Genomic DNA, 20,096 nt, shown 5'->3' on the forward strand with positions numbered 1-20,096 from the left:
TCGTTACGCCCATTGGTTCCAACAAATCACTGATTGTCGACTCGACCTACCAACGTGCCAACCTACCTTACCCATCCAATTCGAAGCCACCTCACAAAACGACGACATCCAGCAGGCCTGTCCATACTTTCCGGGCAGCATTTTCGGTTCCAGTCCAACTGGTAGGGTAAACTTCCTATCACTCAACTGCTCCGGAAGATGACCTCCAGCCGGCTTGTAAAGTCGTCGCCCTGAACTCAACCAACCCTACAGCCTTACTGAGACGAATCTTAGTGGTTGACGACGTTGGCTTTTTGGATTGGATACGCACAAACATTCGTAAACGTCAATATTGGGACCAAAGGCCCTCATGACTGAAGCAAAGATGCCTCTTATGCTGGACAATGCCATGAACGGTGGTCCCATGCAAGTTGATCAGCTCGACGTCGATGACCTGTTCGGTGACGGGGTCGGCGTCGGCGTCGGCGTCGGCGTGGGAGTTGGCGTTGGCGTTGGCCTGTCTCTCCAAACCGCCCGCCCCCCCTCCAAGCAGCTGCGCCAGAGGATAGATGAACTGCGAACTCGTGGCTGTTGCCAGTGAGCACCCTCTTATACACACTTTCGTAACAACTTTGAGCCTTGTACTTACTGAAATACTAGGGGAGTAGCCTGGTCGAGATCTGGCGCCATCGCCTCCATCTCTCCAGATGGCAGGTCGCTGGAAACCAGGTTTCTGCGTTCTCACCCCGACAATGGCGAATGGGGCCTCAGCGAGCCTACAAAGGTTGAACTCGTCAGCACGAATCCATCGAGCCCTATTGTTCATCTTGCTTGGGCGTCGACCGCGAGCCCCGAGCTGGCTGTCATCGACGCAACAGGGCGGGTTTCAATACTGACCTACTCCATCAACCTAAACCGACCCTTTGCCACTCGGAAATGGGACCACGAGCCATGCGACGACCTTCACGCTGTCGTTGGTTGTTACTGGCTTGCCTTGGCCCCTCAAAGCAAGCAGGTTAGTAGTTCGAAGCATCATCTTTTCCCCCGCTAACGTCCTGCTCATGCTCAGTACTACGTGTGTCATGGACCAGCCGTCAAGGATGGAAATCAGTATCGATACGAGAGCTCTTTCGTCCATGCGTATGGCCCTTGGCACCCCAATCAGTCAAAGAGTGCTTTGCTGTGCGTCACAGCAAACGGTAATTTGAAGATGTTCTGGGCCCAGAACAACAACAAGATTGAAGAGACAACCTTGGAGCTCGAGAGCATCAACTCATCTGACGACTTGATCACACATGCCGCCCTTCACAGCGACAAGAGTGAGTAACTCGGCATCATAACCACCGCAGTCGTTAACGTTTTATGCAGGCTCATTGTGGGTGGTTCTGGCTACTGCATCCAAGCAACTGAAAGTTGTGAGGGTGGGCATACACTGGGGTCTACCGCAGTCACAATCAGACAACAAGCCACCCCCAGGGAGCCAGCCGCTGAACCCGACAATGCAAGAAAAGCACGTCGCCATCTCCAGCTGGTTGCCTGGCGGATCAAGTACGTCGCCGATTGACTCCGCCATGACACAGTTAACACACCTGGAGATCTTGCCATCGACTATGGATTTGACTGGCCAGGGATGGGCTCCTCTTGTCATCCTCGCTGTCCGCACTTACCTGCCAACCCCGAATACCCCGTACCAAGAAACACAGAGCATCATTGACAAATGGGAGGTCATCAACGACCAACCCCAAAGTCTGCATCCTGCCTTTGAGCAGCTGGGAAACCGGAGAAATAGCACGGGCTCAGCGCCCACAGTAAGCATAGAGCCATACACGAAAAGTGACTAATGCTAAATCCTGGCACAGCCCAAGCCCACATCTCGCCTCAAGAAATACGACCCCGTGGTAATTAACAAAGCAATCATCGGTGTCCATAGTCTACAATACGGCAGAGTCGTCTGTCTGGCGTTTAGTGACGGCTCTGTGGAGTACCGCGACCGCTTCACATTACAGGAAATCTACAACGAAATGAACCTGGAGCGCATCATGTCTCTCAACCAAGTCGGCTTCACTTTTCAGGATGATTCCCCTTGTGAGCCCAGAATCTGTTTCCTATTTGCAACCTCGGCTTACACAACCCTACAGGTCTACAAGCAGCCCTGTCCCCAACCAACTGTTCCCTGGTCAAGATACAGGACGACGGGAAAGTGAAATGGACAAGATTGCACTATCCATTGGGGGATATCGGAAACTCCAACCAAGAGGGTAATGATATCTAGCCATTGATATTGTCATTGTAGCGCTGACTGATGTATGACAGCCCAATACTCCGCAGTGCTGGCGGGCCTGACAGTAGCTGCGTCAACAGCGACTTTCAACAGTATCAACTACGACGATATCCTAGCCGTTGCAAGACCATATGCAGACAAGAAGCGTGCGTGGGCTTTTTCTCCTTTCTCCTGCTGAGCCATCTGACTTGGACAGGCTTCACCTTCGACTGGATGAACGAGATTGTTCGCATGCTCAAGATTCCCGTGGATTACTCTGAAGACACCCATCACGATAGTCTCGTCCGGAACAGCTCACTTCAAATGTGTCTGAGTATTCTCAATCACTTGGGATACAAGGGAATGTTCCAGCCACGCTCCTTTGGCAGCAAATTTGCGATGCTAGCTCTCAATGCGCGCAATGTCGTCATCCTCATCACAATCGCCAGTAACACACCGGTCAACATCCGCGAGAAGCTTAGCCCCTTGGACGAGCACGAAGTCGTTGATGCCCTCTCGGGATGCGCGAAGTGGTCTCTCGACCTGCTCTCGTGGCTCACTGATTCTCTTTTCGCCCTTCTGGACGATCCGCAGTTCCTCGCTCTCCTCACCCCGCAGCGATTCTCAGAGATGAGCGCCTACCTACAGTCCCGCTCTGACGTTTCGCTCCATCTCCTCCTCTGCTCTTCTACCCGTGGCTTCCTCTCTGCCGTTTGCCGCCGCATACTTCACCTCGAGATCCTCTCCAACAGAGCCATCGAGTTCTACGAGCGTCGAGCTGCGATTTCAAACGCCAACGACCCCAACGCCGCGACATCCAAGAACCTCCACACGGTCCTTTACAAGGCATACCAAAAGATGCAGCGCGTTACATCAAGTAGCCTCATAAAAGTACAAGAGTTCGACCGCCTCCTCACCGTGCTCAATAACGATATCCGCTCGGCCTATCAGACGTCTCTCGCGGCATTAGCGAACAAGAACCCCGCCGGCGCTCAGGGGAACCCAAAAGCCATCGAGCAACAGATCAAGGGCGCCCAGTTCCACTGCGAGCTCAACATGCTTCTAGCCTCCTCTCCACCCCCATCGTTCCTCCAAGTCCTTCTCAAGTTTTTCAACACAGACCTCAAGAACTACCGCGCACAGACCGACCCGTCCAAGCTCTTCTTTGCAGACTTTGACCTCCTCGAGATTGACGACGACCGCCGCTCTTTGTCAGCCAGGAGGGCGCGGGGCCAGTACATCGACGCGTTCAAGCGCGTCGAGCTGGTCGATCCGCCGGTCAGAGGCGCCAAGGAGCTCGAGGAGGCGAAGACGCCGCAGTGGAGGCGTTGTGTACGGTGCGCTGCTATTATGGAAGATGCCTCTGGCTCGAGACCCGGCTTCACGTTCGTCCTGGCGCAGCAGCGGAAGTGCTCTTGTGGTGGACACTGGGCATTGCTCCCGCGAGGGGCTTTGATTAGCTAAGTTGGAGGAAGGGTTGTCAATGCGGTTGGTTCTGCCTGTTTGGCAGGCTCTCTGTCGGCAGGTGTCTGATTGCAGTCATTGGGAGCCGGAGTGTCTAAGAGATAATACAGTCAGCGAGGGGTAGCCTAGGTTTACTCAATGTACTAGATAGATTCTTTACTTGTCGGGCTCACGAGAGGTGATTTTCGTCATGACCGTCATACATCGTTCCATCTGCCTACGGAAGACACTGCGCCAGAGGACCGCTTGTCAATGCTGAACACAGCCGACCACGGGCAAATAATGCGAACATCACCGCGCAAAACTGACATCGCGATGATCAGCAACTTTTGCTAGCCTCGTTAGAGATGGAGTTGAGCAACAGAATGTATAACCCATTATTTCAAGCCGGACGCTTCACCCTTCCGCAATGGTGGGGTTTTCTCCAATGCGCCCCAATACATGTGCACAAATATGTAGGAGAAGGTAAGGGTCTCCTACCCAAACTGATATGGTACAGTTGGTGGAGAGAATGATACATATCTTCTGGCATTATGGCTCAGCTCGATTAATGCTTGCGTAGCTGCAACTTGACTTCGTTACTCGCCAGTCATACTTTTGGCAAACGGGTAGCCATAAAGGGATAAAATGAACCATGTCACAAACCACAGTACAGAGTAGAGAAGAAGCTTAGATTCAGGGCCGGAATGTTCTATCGTCTACGAAATCCTGCTAGCTCTCACCTGTATCAATTACGCGGCTTTCTCCCGCGCTTCCGCGTGAAATGCGGTTGATGCAGGCGACATGGACGAGAACGTTTCAACAGAACCCCTTGTTAGTAGTATCGTAAGCACCGAGATAACACGCTCGCCGTCCGAGGTTGGCCACCAAGCTTCGTCGGCGGGACAAGGCTAGATTCGACACTGCCTGCGAAGCATTTGCTGGGGGTAAACAACGCGCGCGTTCGAGCTAGCTGCAAGGGCCAGACTGATGGAAGTCTGCAAGACTCCATCGGGCCTAGCCGACACCGAGGTGCCGTTCAGCAGCGGCTCATCGAGCAGGCAAGGTAGCTGCCGAAGCCCAGATCCAACACTGCTGTCGATGATGGAGGTTTACCCATTTCCAACCATTTCCAACCATTTCCAAGACTTGCTCTGAGATTCAGGGGCGGCATGACTGGGGTCTACCCGCCTTCTGTTTGAGGAAGTATTCAAGACTTTGTGGCTCTCGTGTCCCAATCTAACGTTCTGGCCGTACCCGCACAACGGTGGCAGTGACGAGCTGCATGTAAACCGATAATAGTAATGCCATCTCGAGAAGTGGCTGGTTATTTGGCGTATCTTCAGGAATTCTCAAATTTTGGTGCTTGTAGATGCGGCCATCTAGCGCTTCTCTCAGTAAAACCATCTTCAGATTACAACCAGTTTATGAGGGACAGTCGTCGACGACCAGACACGCATACACTTCGTGTGTCCCCGTAACTTATATCGTAGCTGACGAGATGGTTAAGGGCTGGCTCGCGTGGAAGCAGAGGGGTGTTGATATGGCCAAGCACCTGGCAAGGCGGAGTCGCGAGCATTTCCTGGCGCGGATCATAGGCCGCGGTGGAATGACGTGACGGCAGGCTCGGAGATGGTTCCTGGAGGTAGGATTCGGCCCCCTTAACTCTGGGGAGATAAACACCCTTGGAGATGACTGTATGACGAGAAAGTGTGAGAAATTCCATGATCTGACAAGGGGGCCGTTCGATCTCCCCTGCCGACAGATGTTAGTGATGGCTCACGCCAGTCTTCTATCAAACCTTCTGCAGTGGCAGATCAAAGTTGGCCGTGGGGGATGGTCAAGCCCAACATGCGCACGGCCTCCGAGCTGACTGTGGCAGCACTTGCGAAGAGTAGTAGCCAATATTGCGCTATCCACGGCCCCCATACGTAGTACATATCGTATGCCAGGCACAGCGCGACGCTAGTTGGCTGGGTCAACAGGCGCCTACGACAACGAGGACGAGGAACCACTCAAGATGCCTGTTCTGGAAAAAGAGTGGCCAGCACTGATGCCAGTAGGAGGAGAGCAGGACAAAAGTCCGGGAGGCTTGGTGCAGCCGGCGGTCCTTGAGTCCGTGTGGGACAGGTGGTAGGGCGGGTTGATATCCCTGCAGGCCGAGATGAAGCACTGGTGATTTCGGTGAGATGGATAATCAACACAGGGCGCTGCTGGCGCCGGAGCATTTCTGTTTCAAGCAAACCTACCTCTGGCGTAGCATCAGAGAGATTGAGACGCTGGCCGGCGGGCTGGTTTATGTACGGAGACTAATCCGCGTGGAAAAGTCGGTTGATGCCGAGAGAATGTGCTTTTGGTTGTCACACGGCATGAGGTCTGTCTCGTGCGCGGTTCAACGGCGAGAAAGCGCGCTGTTAAAGTCAAGTCCTGCGCGCCTTGATTGGGTAGGTAGGAGAGACAGACTGACGGACATTGTGACTCGCAGCAGCGTAGCAGAAGGAGGAGGAGGAGAAAGACACTGGAGGAAGTGATGTTGAAAGCAGGGGCGGAGTACGCGGTACACTGCATGGATGGGACGTGGATGGGCAGGGGTCCAGGAAAAGCAAAGAAGGTTCGAAGGTGAATGCCACTGGAAGCTGGCCGGCCCCCACTGGCACGCACCGGGGCACCTGCCGCGTTCTCACCGGAGCGGTATCGTCCAATCAGCCGCGGATGGCTTATCATGACAAAGTGCAGTTACTCGGGCACTTCGGCCGGTGCCCCTGCCTTCTTTTGTCGTAGGCTGCCTTCGGTCTCCCATCAGGTTGGTAGCGGCGGGAAGGTTGCCCTGTCATCCTTGTCCACTTCCCCAAACCGGCGTTATGGGCTCCATGTCCAGATGGGAAGCTGCAAAGCTAAGAGCTGGGGTGGTTATGGATACTGCTCTTCTGATTCTCTGCTTTGGTCTGCTCTGCTCAGTGCCATGTCGAATACGGCAGGCGGACGAGATGAACGGAGATGATGAAGGACTCAGACACTGGGCGAATCATGACAGTGATGAGATTGCTCAAATTCCGCCCGTTTCAGGCAGACACCAGACGACGGCCGACTTTTCCGTATTTCGTCTCAAGAAACATGGTCATACACAACACGGTTCACTTTCCATGCATCTCCTAAAGCCTGTTTTTCGTCTCCGTCTGTCCCTGAATAGGGAATACCCATCCCGAACCGAAGCCCTACCCGAAATGTGTCTGTCTCTCGTGCCGACGCCGTCGCGCTCCTCACAGTTGCCGCCATGGCTAGACGAGCGAAACGGTGCCCTCGCAGTGTTCTTGGCAAGGAAGTCCATCCGGCTGCAAACAGCGCTTCGCCCGCTGGTGCGTCGTCTCAGGGTTCTAGGAGATGTCGCTGTGCCTCCCCGGATCTGTCCTACTCTGCGCCCGTAGGGACTAAGGAGATGTTCTGGCCATTGTCGTCTTTATTCGGGACTGCAATAACCACATCATACACATGGCGTGTCGGCTACTCGGAGAACAGGAGAAACGGCACGTACAAATCGACAGCTGAGAATATGAGGCATCGGCTGTAGGTAGCTTCTCTGACCGTTATCTATGCCGCGCTATACACCCGGAACCCTTGCTTTTGATAACAGCAGCGGGTGCTTCCCCATTGATTCTCTGCCAGTCAATGGGAATCCGGACCCTTGTAATACAGCAGGGAGGAGGCGTGGTCAAATTAACAAAGTACATGCACTTTTTATCCATTGTGACCTGCATTCGAACGAAGGAAGGCCTTGGGCTGATGGAAATTGTTCTCAAGAGCTCTGCATGCCGTCGTCCAACAAGGCCGTCTGATGCCAGGTTGGATCAAGTCAGCAAGATTAGTCTCGGTCTGGAGTCTTGGACGAGATACGCACTAACCAAACACGGCGACCCGTCTTCTTCTTCTTTCGTAGGTAGTCGTCTGAGGTTGCTTTTCCCTCCGACTGCATCGCTGTGTTGGCAGACCTCACATACTGTAGCAGGTTAAAAGCCGTCGGCTAGGTATGTATCGCATCTTCGTCTGTCCCCTGGACCACTCATCCAATCCCCCTTCCAAACCCCTGACGGCAGAGGCACTAGAGTAGATCTACGGATAGGCACGTCGCAATCGATAAGCCTCCGCCCCCGTGCCTCCCCCCTGCCGATTGGCCCTGCTGGAAATGGAACCCTGCTGGAAACCCTGCAAGGCCTGCATTGGTGAGTATGAAAGATGAAGGTGGGAGAGTGTGGGTGGGTGAGTGAGTGAGAGTGTGAGAGTGTGAGAGACGACCTCCCACACCCGTAACCTCCTCGAAAGAAAACTTTGGCCACACCCTAGTCCCTAGTCCGGCAAGCCTTGGCCCTGAACGGCCCAGGCAGTTCCCAGGCGTCCTCCGTGGGACAGCCCAGTAATGCTGCGACTCTCTCTCGCTCTCTGATCCGCCGGTCGGTGTCTTTGCTGCCTCTGGAGTCGTCGGGCGAGGCCTGCGAACTTCAAAGTACCGTCCGTCCCGCTAGCTTGCCCGCCACTCTCAGGGCTACTCATTCCGCCGCCCGCAACGCAACTCTGCGTGTTGAACGCCCGACATCCACATTCATAAGCTTCGCGCCTCCCACATCCACATGAATTCGGTTCCGCTTCGTCATGCTGCCTGACCCATTGCTGTCTCTTCTGCAAACCCCGCGACGGTATACAGCGCTCTCATCCGAGCCTTCGCTCATTTAGAGCCTGTCGACAAGGCCTCTCGATTCAGCACTTTGTCGATTTTTCCGTCTGGCCGTGTGGTCTGGTCTGTAACCGACTGTCTCCGCGGTCCCAGTACATACGATTTCCCGAATCGGCTCTGAGCGTTACCGAACGACCTAGAACAATGGCGTCCCTCGGAGACTTGGTCGACCAGGTCGACCTCAACGACCTCGACTACGTGCACCTGGTGCCATACAACGGCTCCGGCCCTACGGGAGGAGACTCTCTCACAGAGGATCTCAACATTTGGTACGAGGTAAGTTGCGGCCAACGTTTGTGAGGCCCACGTGACGGACCGCTAATGAGGGGACTTCAAGACTGGTGATATCGCATGGATGATCACTGCGACAGCTCTCGTGCTGCTCATGATCCCCGGAGTTGGGTAAGCTCAATCACTCCCGAACGACAGTCACCAACCAGTGCAGCGATTAACATCACCTCGTTCAGTTTCTTCTACTCTGGATTGGCCCGAAGAAAGTCGGCTCTGTCTCTCATCTGGCTCTCCGTCATGGCCACGGCCGTCACCAGCTTCCAATGGTTCTTCTGGGGTTATTCTCTCACCTTTTCGCACACAGCAGGCGCCTTTATTGGCGACCTGGCCAACTTTGGCTTCAGGAACGTTCTCGCCCGACCTTCCGTAGGCTCCGACCGCCTTCCCGATCTCCTCTTCGCCGTTTACCAGGGAATGTTCTCGTGCATCACGGTTGCTCTTGCGACCGGAGCCGTTGCCGAGCGTGGACGCATGCTCCCGTGCGTCATCTTCATGTTTATCTGGGCGACGGTTATCTACGATCCTATCGCCTGCTGGACGTGGAACCCTAGTGGCTGGTCTAACAAGATGGGTGGTCTCGACTTTGCCGGAGGAACACCCGTGCACATCGCGTCTGGCACAGCCGCTCTGGCCTACTCCATGATGTTGGGCAAGCGCCGCGGTCACGGCACCCACGAGCTCAACTACCGACCCCACAATGTCACTCACATTGTTATTGGCACCGTCTTTCTGTGGGTTGGTTGGTTTGGTTTCAACGCTGGATCGGCGCTATCGGCAAACTTGCGCGCTGTCCTTGCTGCTGTCGTAACGAATCTCGCAGCTTGCGTCGGAGGCATCACTTGGTGTGTACTGGACTACAGGCTGGAGCGCAAGTGGTCCACGGTCGGATTCTGCTCTGGTGTCGTTGCTGGCCTGGTCTCCATTACTCCTGGTTCTGGTACGTGATGCGCAGCGCGTACCTGCAACGAACCACACTTTACTGACTTAGTCCAGGATACGTCCCAGTGTGGGCTGCCGTTCCGTTCGGCGTCCTTGGAGCTGCCTTTGCCAACTACGCCACCAAGCTGAAGTTCATTCTGAGGATTGACGATGCCCTCGATATTTTCGCCGTCCATGGCATTGGCGGTCTGGTCGGCAACGTCTGTACGGCCTTCTTCGCCGCTAACTACATTGCGCACCTGGACGGTGTTTCCACCATCGACGGCGGCTGGATCAACCACAACTGGATTCAGCTTGGATACCAACTCGCTGACTCCTTCACTGGCGGTGCCTATTCTTTCGTTGGCACTTGCATCATACTTTTCATCATGAACATGATCCCTGGCCTTCGTCTTCGCGCCACGGAGGAGGCCGAGATTCTAGGTATCGACGACGCCGAGATCGGCGAGTTTGCATACGACTATGTTGAGCTTACCAGGGAGGTTCTGAATGACATGGACAACGAGGCCGCCAGCCGTTACTCCAACGACATGGCTTCCTTCCAACCGATGGAGAAGAACAATAGCATTCCGTTGATGGATGCTCGCAACTTCGCAGGATCATCACACTTCCCTCCACAATTTGGCCACGCCCAGTGAACCCCATACATGATTATGACGCAGCGCCGATTCAAACAAGAAAAGAAAGAATAAAAGTTGAAGGATCCTGGAAGGAGATTTCGATGGAACAACCAAACCTACCACAGCACGGCAAAGCTGCCGGCCCAACCAGGATCCAATACCACAGTCACCTTCAAGCCTACAGCCGGATCTTTACTAGGTGGGGCTTACCAACTACCAGGAGTTAAACTATGATGGAAATGAGCGATATTTTGTACATACACTTGGAAGTTTTGGACTACGGTGATACCATGGGAAGCGGAGGATGAGACGGTCCTTCGCTGACCGCTGTACTTGTTGTAATTTATACACTCAGAGCAGGACAAGCCGGCGACGACTTGTGGGCTGGTTCTTTTTGGCAAATAGACCAAAATAAGATTCTTTGTTCGAGTAAACGGAATTCAATGTCTCACCACCAGTGCGATGATTGGCAGACCTAATAGGCGAAAGAGGTGCGGGTTGCGCTGGTCGAACACACTGTGCTGTGCTGCATGAATGTTTGTAAAGTCGGGGCCGGCGAGGCAGAGGCAGGATGCCGATGGATTAGCCTGCTAGATCCCATGTCTCTGAGGTAGGTATGCTGAGTCCGAGACCCATGCACGTATCTTGCCTTGAAGAATTCCGTGTCGATGCACATCTAGTCGATCTGATGCAGGCTGGAGCCAATCCGCTCGGAAAGAGCCTATTGGGTCCACGGGTGCTTCATACCTTACCGGTGGGGGAGCTGTCAGTGCTGAGGCATGGCTTAATTGGATGACTTGCAGCGGCCACAACACTAATGCGGCGCTGTTCTCCACGGTGCAGCACCCCTTTGGGCCACCCATATTCAGTTCCAATCGCACTTACCTAGGTGTGTACCTTATGGGCCATAACAAAGATATCCATCCATCCATCCATCCCTTCAATTGACACCTCACCCAAACAGGTAAGCTGCCTTGCCTTGGTGTCGCCTTCGCCCACCTCGAACTTTGCTCAGTCCATCCATCCATCCATCCATCAAGCCCAGGCAGCAAACCAACCTCGACATGACGGTGGCTCAGCAGCGTTCAACAGCAGGGCTATCGCGAACCTCTTGGACATCGTCGACGCACCATGACAAACACAGACACCCCATTGAGAGACAAAGCTCGCTTTTTTCATCATCTGGACGCCATCGGTTACTTGGCAGATGATGATGATGACGACTTTGAGGAAGCCGAGGAACAGCACAGACGACAATTAAAGGCCTTCCAAGCCGCGGCGCAACCTCGTCAACCGTTGCAAGAAACATCACCAGTTGTCATCGCTCCTCCTTCTCACCCAACTCTAACAGGGACGACTTCAGCTCCGACATCGACCGCGACGCCCTTCGTGGAGCTTAGGCGGAAGGACGTCATCGAACGCACTCCTCTCGCCGAGATCAAGGGCCCGGGAAGGAAAGATCGAGGTGCGCCTCCAGCCGCAGACACCAGTTTTGTTGAGGACACTCCGATTCCGGACTCTTCATCCAGGCAGCCCCTCCAGCCCCTACCCACTCTCACAAGAATTGCCGCGACGCCGCTCCCAGCAAAGCGGCATTTGCTTGCTCACGTGGCGGACAACTCGCCGTCCATGATGGCCATGAAAAAGAGAAAGAGGGAGCCGAGTCTCAAGCTTGTGCCCGAGGTGCAACAGGTCTTGCGCGGAATGCGCCTCTACTTCATCCCCAACGACGACATCGCACCTGCCAGGAAGATTCGTATCAGGAAATCACAGGAGTACGGCGCCACTTGGGTGAGGAATTTGGAGGACGCGACCCACGTCATTGTAGACAAGAAGCTGGAGTGGAAGAACATTGAGAAAATCCTTTCCTCTACAAATGCTTCACCTGCATATACTGTCGTCACCGAAGAATACCCGCTCGATTGTGTTCGGTTCAAGACATTGCTAAACGCTGGTCAGAAACAATACCAAGTGTCTGGATGTCCGGAACACTCATCGAGTTTGGCAGTTGAACATCAGCAACCTCAACTTCCAGTGCTGCCCCTACAGGACCGACCGCTCAAGAAGCGCCAACCCAAGCCTGACAAATGGGACTACGCACCGCCCCCTTCGACACCTTCACGAAGTCAGGATTCTTCAGGCAGAAGAAGTGAGCAACAGCCAGCGCCAGATTCGCCTCCCGTCCTGAGAGATATCACACCGGTCCAACATTCAGAAGCCGGACAAACCTTGTCTAACCAGGTTTTCGATGGGTCTGGTGACCATTCCTCTAGTCCAGCAGGAGGAGGTACAGCTTTGGCATCCGGAGACGAACTCGAGGGAGTCATTTCCCAATTGCAGAGATATAGGGACCTGCCATTGGAACGTGACGAAGACGATCTGCCAAGTTCGGACCCAGTCGAGCCAGAATCCGAATGTGAATGCTCTGAGGATGAGCGCCAGAGAAAGAAGCAGTCTGTCACGAAGTCCAGCAGCAGGAAAGACTTGACCTGGGAAGATAAATTTGCCTGCTATAAGGGAGGGACGAAAGGAGGCGACAAGACCAATCCGAACAATCGCACCATCGAGGTCTTGCAACAGATGTGCGACTACTATACACGGACAAATGATACATGGCGCCCAATCGCATATCGAAAGGCCATCACACAACTCAAACGACAGCCCAATAAAGTTTCCACGGCCGAAGAAGCAATCAGGTTGCCCGGCGTTGGCCAGAGACTCGCGGACAAGATCGAGGAGATCGTCACGACTAATAGGCTCCAGCGCTTGGAGCATGCCGAAAGTGAGCCTATGGATGAGATTCTGCAGACGTTCCTCAAGATATACGGAGTGGGCAGCGTCCAAGCTAGCCACTGGATCTCTCAAGGCTTCAGAACGCTCGGGGACTTGAAGCAAAAGGCCAAGCTGACCGCAAACCAATACGTTGGCATCGACCACTACGATGATCTAAACACTCGCATTCCACGTTCTGAGGTCAAGCTTCTCGGAGCTGTTGTGAGGTCGGAGGCAGCAAAGTTGGACCCGGCGGTGCAAATCATCATCGGTGGCAGCTATCGCAGGGGAGCAGACAATAGTGGAGATGTCGACTTTTTGATCACAAAAAAGGGCACCAAGTCAACATCCGACCTCGTCTCGTTCCTGAACGAACTAGTCCGTGTACTGGAGTCGCAGAGATTTCTCGTCGCCAGGTTAGCGAGCTCACGAGACGATGGAGACGGTAGCAAGTGGCACGGTTGCTGTGTCTTGCCGAAAATCAACGGCTTCAACGAGAAAGACTACCGCAAAATATGGAGGCGTGTTGATTTCCTCCTTGTTCCTGAAACGGAGTTAGGGGCGGCGTTGATATACTTTACTGGCAACGACATTTTCAACAGGAGCATCCGGCTACTGGCATTCAATAAGGGGATGCGGTTAAACCAGAGAGGTTTATACAAGGATGTGATGAGGGGCCCTGGTCGGGTCAAAATGACCGAGGGCGAATTGGTTGAGGGCCAGGATGAGAGAAAGATCTTTGAGATCTTGGGAGTTAAGTGGAGAGAGCCGCATGAGAGGTGGTGCTAGGTCTTGGAGCTTTCCCCCCGCGAGTCGTGGTCTCCGAGTCGCATCGCATAGTGTGGCGTTGGATGGCAATTGTTGGACTATTCCGCTATTCTGTGTACCCCATGATCCCTAATTCAGGAGACTTCAAGTTCATTTACATGTTCGCGGCCTAATGACTTGATGTTCGCTGGTGAGGAACCAGACAAGAGATGCCCCTCAACGACAAACGGACATGGGGAACTTTTATCATCCATGGAAAAGGTCTCGCTCACAGCGGTGGTTAAGTGGCATGGAACGGGCCGACAGTAAGGGTCTGCCAGCTGGGAGGACCGCGCAGTGTGGCCAAAAATGAGAAGTGGGGACTGGCCGATGCAGGGTGCAGGCGGTGACAGGCATGAGCGGCGCAATCAGCTTTAATTTTTTTTTTCTTCCCCTCCAGTCGTTGCAGTCTCTGCATCTCAGAGGTCCAGTCCCATCCAGTCCAGTCCATTCTGCCCGATCGTGTAGAAGGTCTCCGTTCAGGCCCAGCCCCGCCAGCCGACCCTTCCTCCTTCACCGCGCGCTTGTCCGTGTTTCCTTTCCTCCTGAAATTTCCTCCTTCATCTCGAGGACCACCAGGCACATCCGCTTCCACTTTCCAAGTTGTCGCAGTAAAAAGTTGCAGCTGCCTCTTGTTCACCTCTACCCCTCCCGAAACCCAGCCGAGTATTCACCATGTCTGGCGACCACATGGAGGTCGACGCCGCCGAGGCGAAGCTCAAGGCCATGGCGCACTCTGAGCAGCATTACTTCAAGAGGTACGTTGTTTTCTCCCCAGGTGATTGGAGGCTTTTTTCTCCAGAGCAAGGACACTGTTGCTAACAGACGTTGTGCAGCTACGACCACCACGGTAAGCCTCTTCTTGCGATGTGCGATCGATAAGGGGAAAAAATTGTCTAACGAGAAGGAATGCGGAACAGGCATCCACGAGGAGATGTTGGTATGCAGCCCGCCAAATACGTCGCACAGCTAGCTGCCCCTACAAGGCTGGCATCTGTGATGAACCACTCGCTAACCCTGTCTCCCCTGCAGAAAGATGAGGTCCGCACACGCTCCTACATGAACGCCATTGTCCAGAACAAGCATCTGTTCAAGGACAAGGTTGTCCTCGATGTCGGTTGCGGCACTGCCATTCTGTCCATGTACGCCTGTTCCGAGACTGTTCCGCGCAGTTTTGTCCTCCCAACGAGCCCCCAGACTTACAGGTTTTCCCTTCGCGCAGGTTCGCCGTTAAGGCCGGTGCCAAGCACGTTATTGGTGTCGACATGTCCACCATCATTTTCAAGGCCCGCGAGATCGTCAAGGTTAACGGCATGTCCGACAAGATCACCTTGATCCAGGGCAAGATGGAGGAGGTCGAGCTCCCCTTCCCCAAGGTTGACATCATCATCTCTGAGTGGATGGGCTACTTCTTGCTCTACGAGTCCATGCTGGACACTGTCCTCTATGCCCGTGACAGGTATCTCAACCCTGGCGGTCTCATCTTCCCCGACAAGGCGACCATCTTTGTTGCTGGTATCGAGGATGGCGACTACAAGGATGAGAAGATTGGATGTAAGTCTCGACCACGACTCTTGGCAGGCAAACATAGTTGCCATTCAGCCATATGTCAGCCGCTAACCGCAACCTCCAGTCTGGGACAACGTGTACGGCTTTGACTATACGCCGCTCAAGGCCACTGCTCTCGCCGAGCCGCTCGTCGACACCGTCGACATGAAGGCCGTGGTCACGGACCCCGCCGCCGTTCTCACCCTGGACCTGTACAAGTGCCAGGTTGCCGACCTGGCCTTCGCCACCAACTTCAAGCTGTCTGCCCGCCGCGACGACTTCATCCACGCCCTCGTCGCCTGGTTTGACATTGATTTCAGCGCCGCCCACAAGCCAATCCGCTTCTCCACTGGTCCGCATACGAAGTACACCCACTGGAAGCAGACTGTCTTCTATCTGAAGGACGTTCTTACCATGTCTGCCGGCGAGGAGGTTGAGGCCAGCCTCGAGGTCAAGCCCAATGAGAAGAACCGCCGCGACCTAGACATCAAGATCGCCTACAAGTTCCCGACTGAGGACCCCACCCGTGCCGCTGAGGGCTATGCCGAATACAAGATGTGCTAAGTGCCATCGTCACGGCCCCGCATCCGCTCGTCTCGGGCAGTTTGTCTTCTGGGGAAGACGATACCCGGGATCGCAGAGTTTCGTCGCAGTAAGAGCATTCGAGTGCTGAGCCAGTCCTCTACGAACTGTAGTGGGCATATAGATCAACCCGGCCTCTGCTCTCCAGACAATGGAAAGCGACAAGCCTGCATTCTTTGCGCCTGAAACAAATAAAAAAACAGAAGGGAGATGATCCAGCCTGGCTGCGTAACCTGCGCCGGCGAGGAGGCATGGCGCGGCCTTCGTTCCTAAGGATGCCCTTTTGTGTGCCTGATTTGGTTCTAATGAGAAGGGAGATACCGCCGCCGACGGGTGAGCGTGAATGGGAGGAAATCATTACATAGAGACCATGGCATTTACAATGTTCCACCTCGAGGAATAGATTACGACTAATGAACCAAACATCAACCTCCGCTAAACTCTCTCTACATTGAGTCCCTTCGCATCTACACTTCAACCAAATTTCACGGAGTTCCGATCATTGACAGCGGCCCGGTAATATCAACCCCGCAGCTTCTTCTGCCGGTGTGTAGCTATCTTTCCAAAACGCACAAGACAAGAGGACGCTAGGCGGCGATGGTCTTGCGGTTGGTGTTTTGATGCTCGCGTCTCGTCAAGGTAAAACCCGCAAGTAACATAGCCCCAACAAGCTTCAAGTATATTACAATGCTTGTTTATGTACAATACAACAACATTGCGTCACAAAATGCCCTGTGCTATTCTAACATGTCTGTACTAATTCATCTATCTGAAGCTTTTCGGCCGTAATACTGCTGTCATCGCACTCATCCGCCATGCTATGCACTCGAGCCCTCTGGATATCAAGTCCCTCTAAACCATCCCCTTTTCTTCTATTGAAAAAACGTTTGCGAAAGGCGTGAAGAAAAACCCGTAAGAGATCCGCAACTATCTACAGACCAATAGGGGAAAAAAGAAAATGCCTGATGACAACGCTGATGATGCACGAAACGAGACCATGCCCGCCGAAACGCCGGTCTGGCTGACGCAATTCTCTCAAAACGAAAAGAAACTAACGAGGAAAAACAAAAATTCCCCCCTCCCTTTTCTTCTCGTTTTCTACTTCTAAAAGTCTTCGTTTCCATACGAGAAACCATACTCATCACATGCTATTAGGGCCATGATTCATCCAGTCCTCGATGGTATCTTTATCATGAAACACAACGGCGAGCAGAACCGTAAATTCATCCACATCTCTTGGGTCTGCGAGCGCCAGGAGACCGGAAAAGTCCATCCCGCCAACCCACCAAGGGGTATCGCCTTCACGCGATCTATTCCACCGCTCTGCTGTCGTTGCTGCCCATAACCTCGCCTGGGCCGTGAAGCTCATGTCCGAGAGGCTCAGGATTTGATGGTGAGCCCCAGCCCGGTGATGCCCGCCGCCGCCGCCACCGCCGCCCCGGGGCTTCCCGTAGCCCCCTCCTTGTTTAGCCGTCGCGTATACCGCGCGGACGAGGTGTGCCATGACGAGCACGCGGCGGATCGTCTCCGCCATCAACCAGCGGCGCCAGACGGCCTTCAGTTCCTCTTTGGCAAGTCTGCCGGGCGTGTTGGAGCGAGAGTTGCCTGGCGAGAGGCCTTCATGTGGATACGTTGAGGAGGACGATGAAGACTGCTGTGGGGGCGGAATGTGCGACTCCGGGAGGACGACGGAGGGTATTGCTTCCTCCGTCGAAAACACCCCCGCGCCAACGCGTGACTGCAGTGCAGACGTCCACGTTGCGAGGACAGGCTCCACAGAGTCCGCCAGCACGCGCTGACGGATATCGCCATCGAACCAGCGCATGATCTGATACATGACGAGAGCCTGTAGCGCCGCGACCTGTTGTGGCAGAGTCCATGTCGCCTGCTCTGGGACGTAAAGGAGGGAGGTCGCCTTGGCTTCGATGACGCCGAGCACGAGGGCGGCGTTTTCGTCGTTCTTGGCTGAGTATGCTGCGCATGCGCAGAAACAGTCTTGCAGAACTGGCGGCAGTCCGTCGGCGCCGTTCGTCGTAGGGAGGTAGAGAGCCGGATGTATAAAGGGGGCTACGCCATTCTGGCTGACCCAGCGCCGTGGGTAGTTCCTGAACTGCTCGCTGCAGTACGTCACGGTGTCTCGGGAGACGAATTCACTGCTCGGCGGCGGTAGCAGCGATGGTGATGGCGTCGGACCCGCGGCCGTGTTGTTATTGTCGTTGTAGAACATTGACCACGAGTTCTCGGTGTCAGGCACGACTGGTACCGGCATGATGTTATGCAGAGAGTCCGGCGTTGCCGCGGAGCCGCTGAGAACATCGGTGAAGAAGTTGAAGTCTGCTGCGGCGACAGCGGCCTCAAGGGACGGATAGTTGCAGTCCTCGAACCCCTTTTGAGTGCACCGGCCACATCGTGGCAGCCGCTGGTCGCAACGACGCTTGGCTTGCTGGCATGCCGTGCAGGCACGGCGTCTGGTTGATATTAGAGGAGACGAGGAGCTTGAGGGGCCTGACATGGTGTCAAGTGACGGAGGGTGCGGCAGCTCTGGTGCCGTAGAGACGGGGTGGGTGGTCGTCGCCGGTCCGGAGCGGTTGCGGTTGCGGCTCTCCGCTTTTGGCGTGGGTGGAACTCCGCAACGGCCGACGGGCTTCCGCGTTGTTGATGTTTCTTCCCTCTTAGCAGGACTGAACTTTGATGATACCCCCGGGTTTTCTCTTGTCTGTTCGGCTCAGGCGGTGCTCCGCAATGCTTGATGGACATGGTGAGGAAGTCCGAGGAGGGGCAGAATCAAGCCCGCCGTCGGTGGCGGTCCTCCTTATATGGAGGTGGGATGGGGTTTGGGTGTGAGTTGCGGTCCGCGTGGGCTGCTCTTCCTCACGAGCTCGCACGCTCACACGAGCCACACAAGAAGACGTTTGATGAACCGAGAAGAAGATGATGGTAGCCCGGACGGAGTAAGCGTCTTTTCAGAACGCCAACATCGGGAGCATGGCTGTTCCGGTCAGGTCATCGAACGTCGCTCGTGAGTAAGCGTGTGTAAGGAAGGGATTGACGTGGAAGTAAGGACCTTCGTTGCGGCTTGGAAGAGACAAGAGAAGGAGAGGAAAAGAAGAAGCAAACGGAACAAGGCGACAATGAAGCGCGCGGTACCGACGAGGAACAGATGCGCGGTGCGAAAAACTGTTGCCCTGATGTTCGACCCGGTTCCCACCCCAGGATGGGGTGTCCTTCGGGGTGGTGTGTCAGTTAGGCTACGTCTGGAACTGGGAGGCAGGGAAGGCGAGATCTTGCCCGATGGGTCATGCAGCTGAATTTGAGTTATGGTGCATCGTTTCCCGTCGTTGTGGCCGGCATCTAGATCTCGGCGTTCCTGTCCTTCCTATCCTGTCCTTCCTGTCCCGTCCTGTCAACGGCATGGTTATTTACGATATGACTAGACCAAACAAGACAGACAAAAGTCAGTGCTCTGGGCCGTGAGAGACACTGTGTTCCAAAACAGGCAACAAACCAGAGCCCTGTCTGTGGCTGACAGCTTCACACGAGAGCAACTGAACTCGACGCCAACAACGTTCTTCTTTTCCTTTTCTTCCTTTCGCCTCGCCGAGAAGTGTTGGCTCATCTGCATATGCATTGTCTCCAAAGGGACACACTACAACCACCGCTGGTTGCTTTCCTCCGACGCCAGCACCAATGCAGCGTTCCCATGCCGCTGGTACGCACAAGTGGGCGAACGAGAGGGTAGACCGCACACCCAACCCCCGTCTGCAGACACGAGGTCTGGGATGCTTCTTTTCTCACCCCGGCATTCCCCATATGACCCATTGCGTCACATAGGTAATCGCCCTGCTATTCTTGCCCAGGCATTTTGTAAGCAACCCAGAACTGTCATGTACGTTCCGCCGACTCAACTCAGCCTTACGAAGCGCGCACATTGCCGAGAACCTCTCACGCGCATTTCTGACAGCCGCCTGCCTTGCTGTCTTCTCTACAACTCCCGCGCATTGTCGTGAGTCCCGCATAGCTTGTCGCTTGATGCTCAGGTGTTGTGAGAGTCAGGTCGGTCCTAAGGTCCGCTGCGATCTTCCGGTGCGTATGAGACAACCCCGTTGGTTAATCCCTCCATTGCTTGACC

At 54.5% G+C, this 20,096-nt stretch overlaps 6 protein-coding genes across 6 annotated transcripts; 4 read left to right on the top strand and 2 right to left on the bottom strand.

Annotated features, from left to right (window-relative positions):
- Positions 1-364: 364 nt before the first annotated feature.
- On the top strand, positions 365-3,703 carry sin4 (Mediator of RNA polymerase II transcription subunit 16; the record flags this gene model as incomplete). The annotated part of the gene is made up of 8 exons (XM_037325988.1): positions 365-576; positions 640-994; positions 1,049-1,298; positions 1,348-1,787; positions 1,839-2,064; positions 2,118-2,237; positions 2,293-2,406; positions 2,457-3,703. 8 exons carry the CDS (start codon positions 365-367, stop codon positions 3,701-3,703), a joined length of 2,964 nt encoding a protein of 987 aa, XP_037175867.1.
- Positions 3,704-5,697: 1,994 nt separating this feature from the next.
- On the bottom strand, positions 5,698-5,945 carry CGCA056_v010742 (uncharacterized protein; the record flags this gene model as incomplete). Its single annotated transcript, XM_037325989.1, has 2 exons — positions 5,698-5,854; positions 5,932-5,945. The coding sequence occupies 2 exons, from the start codon at positions 5,943-5,945 to the stop codon at positions 5,698-5,700; spliced, it is 171 nt and encodes a 56-aa protein (XP_037175870.1).
- A 2,607-nt stretch (positions 5,946-8,552) lies between these two features.
- On the top strand, positions 8,553-10,276 carry amt1-0 (Ammonium transporter 1; the record flags this gene model as incomplete). The annotated part of the gene is made up of 4 exons (XM_037325990.1): positions 8,553-8,684; positions 8,746-8,810; positions 8,876-9,636; positions 9,693-10,276. 4 exons carry the CDS (start codon positions 8,553-8,555, stop codon positions 10,274-10,276), a joined length of 1,542 nt encoding a protein of 513 aa, XP_037175869.1.
- Positions 10,277-11,389: 1,113 nt separating this feature from the next.
- Poll (DNA polymerase lambda) lies at positions 11,390-13,819 on the top strand (the record flags this gene model as incomplete). The annotated part of the gene is made up of 1 exon (XM_037325991.1): positions 11,390-13,819. The coding sequence occupies one exon, from the start codon at positions 11,390-11,392 to the stop codon at positions 13,817-13,819; it is 2,430 nt and encodes an 809-aa protein (XP_037175872.1).
- A 693-nt stretch (positions 13,820-14,512) lies between these two features.
- On the top strand, positions 14,513-15,949 carry rmt1 (Protein arginine N-methyltransferase 1; the record flags this gene model as incomplete). The annotated part of the gene is made up of 6 exons (XM_037325992.1): positions 14,513-14,595; positions 14,674-14,687; positions 14,758-14,777; positions 14,870-14,979; positions 15,060-15,391; positions 15,471-15,949. 6 exons carry the CDS (start codon positions 14,513-14,515, stop codon positions 15,947-15,949), a joined length of 1,038 nt encoding a protein of 345 aa, XP_037175871.1.
- A 1,159-nt stretch (positions 15,950-17,108) lies between these two features.
- Positions 17,109-18,479, bottom strand: gsfR2-0 (Transcription factor gsfR2; the record flags this gene model as incomplete). The annotated part of the gene is made up of 1 exon (XM_037325993.1): positions 17,109-18,479. The coding sequence occupies one exon, from the start codon at positions 18,477-18,479 to the stop codon at positions 17,109-17,111; it is 1,371 nt and encodes a 456-aa protein (XP_037175874.1).
- Positions 18,480-20,096: the final 1,617 nt, after the last annotated feature.

This window comes from Colletotrichum aenigma, assembly GCF_013390185.1.
Source record: "Colletotrichum aenigma strain Cg56 chromosome Unknown KSG_Cg56_contig07, whole genome shotgun sequence".
NCBI classification, from domain to species: Eukaryota; Fungi; Ascomycota; class Sordariomycetes; order Glomerellales; family Glomerellaceae; genus Colletotrichum; species Colletotrichum aenigma.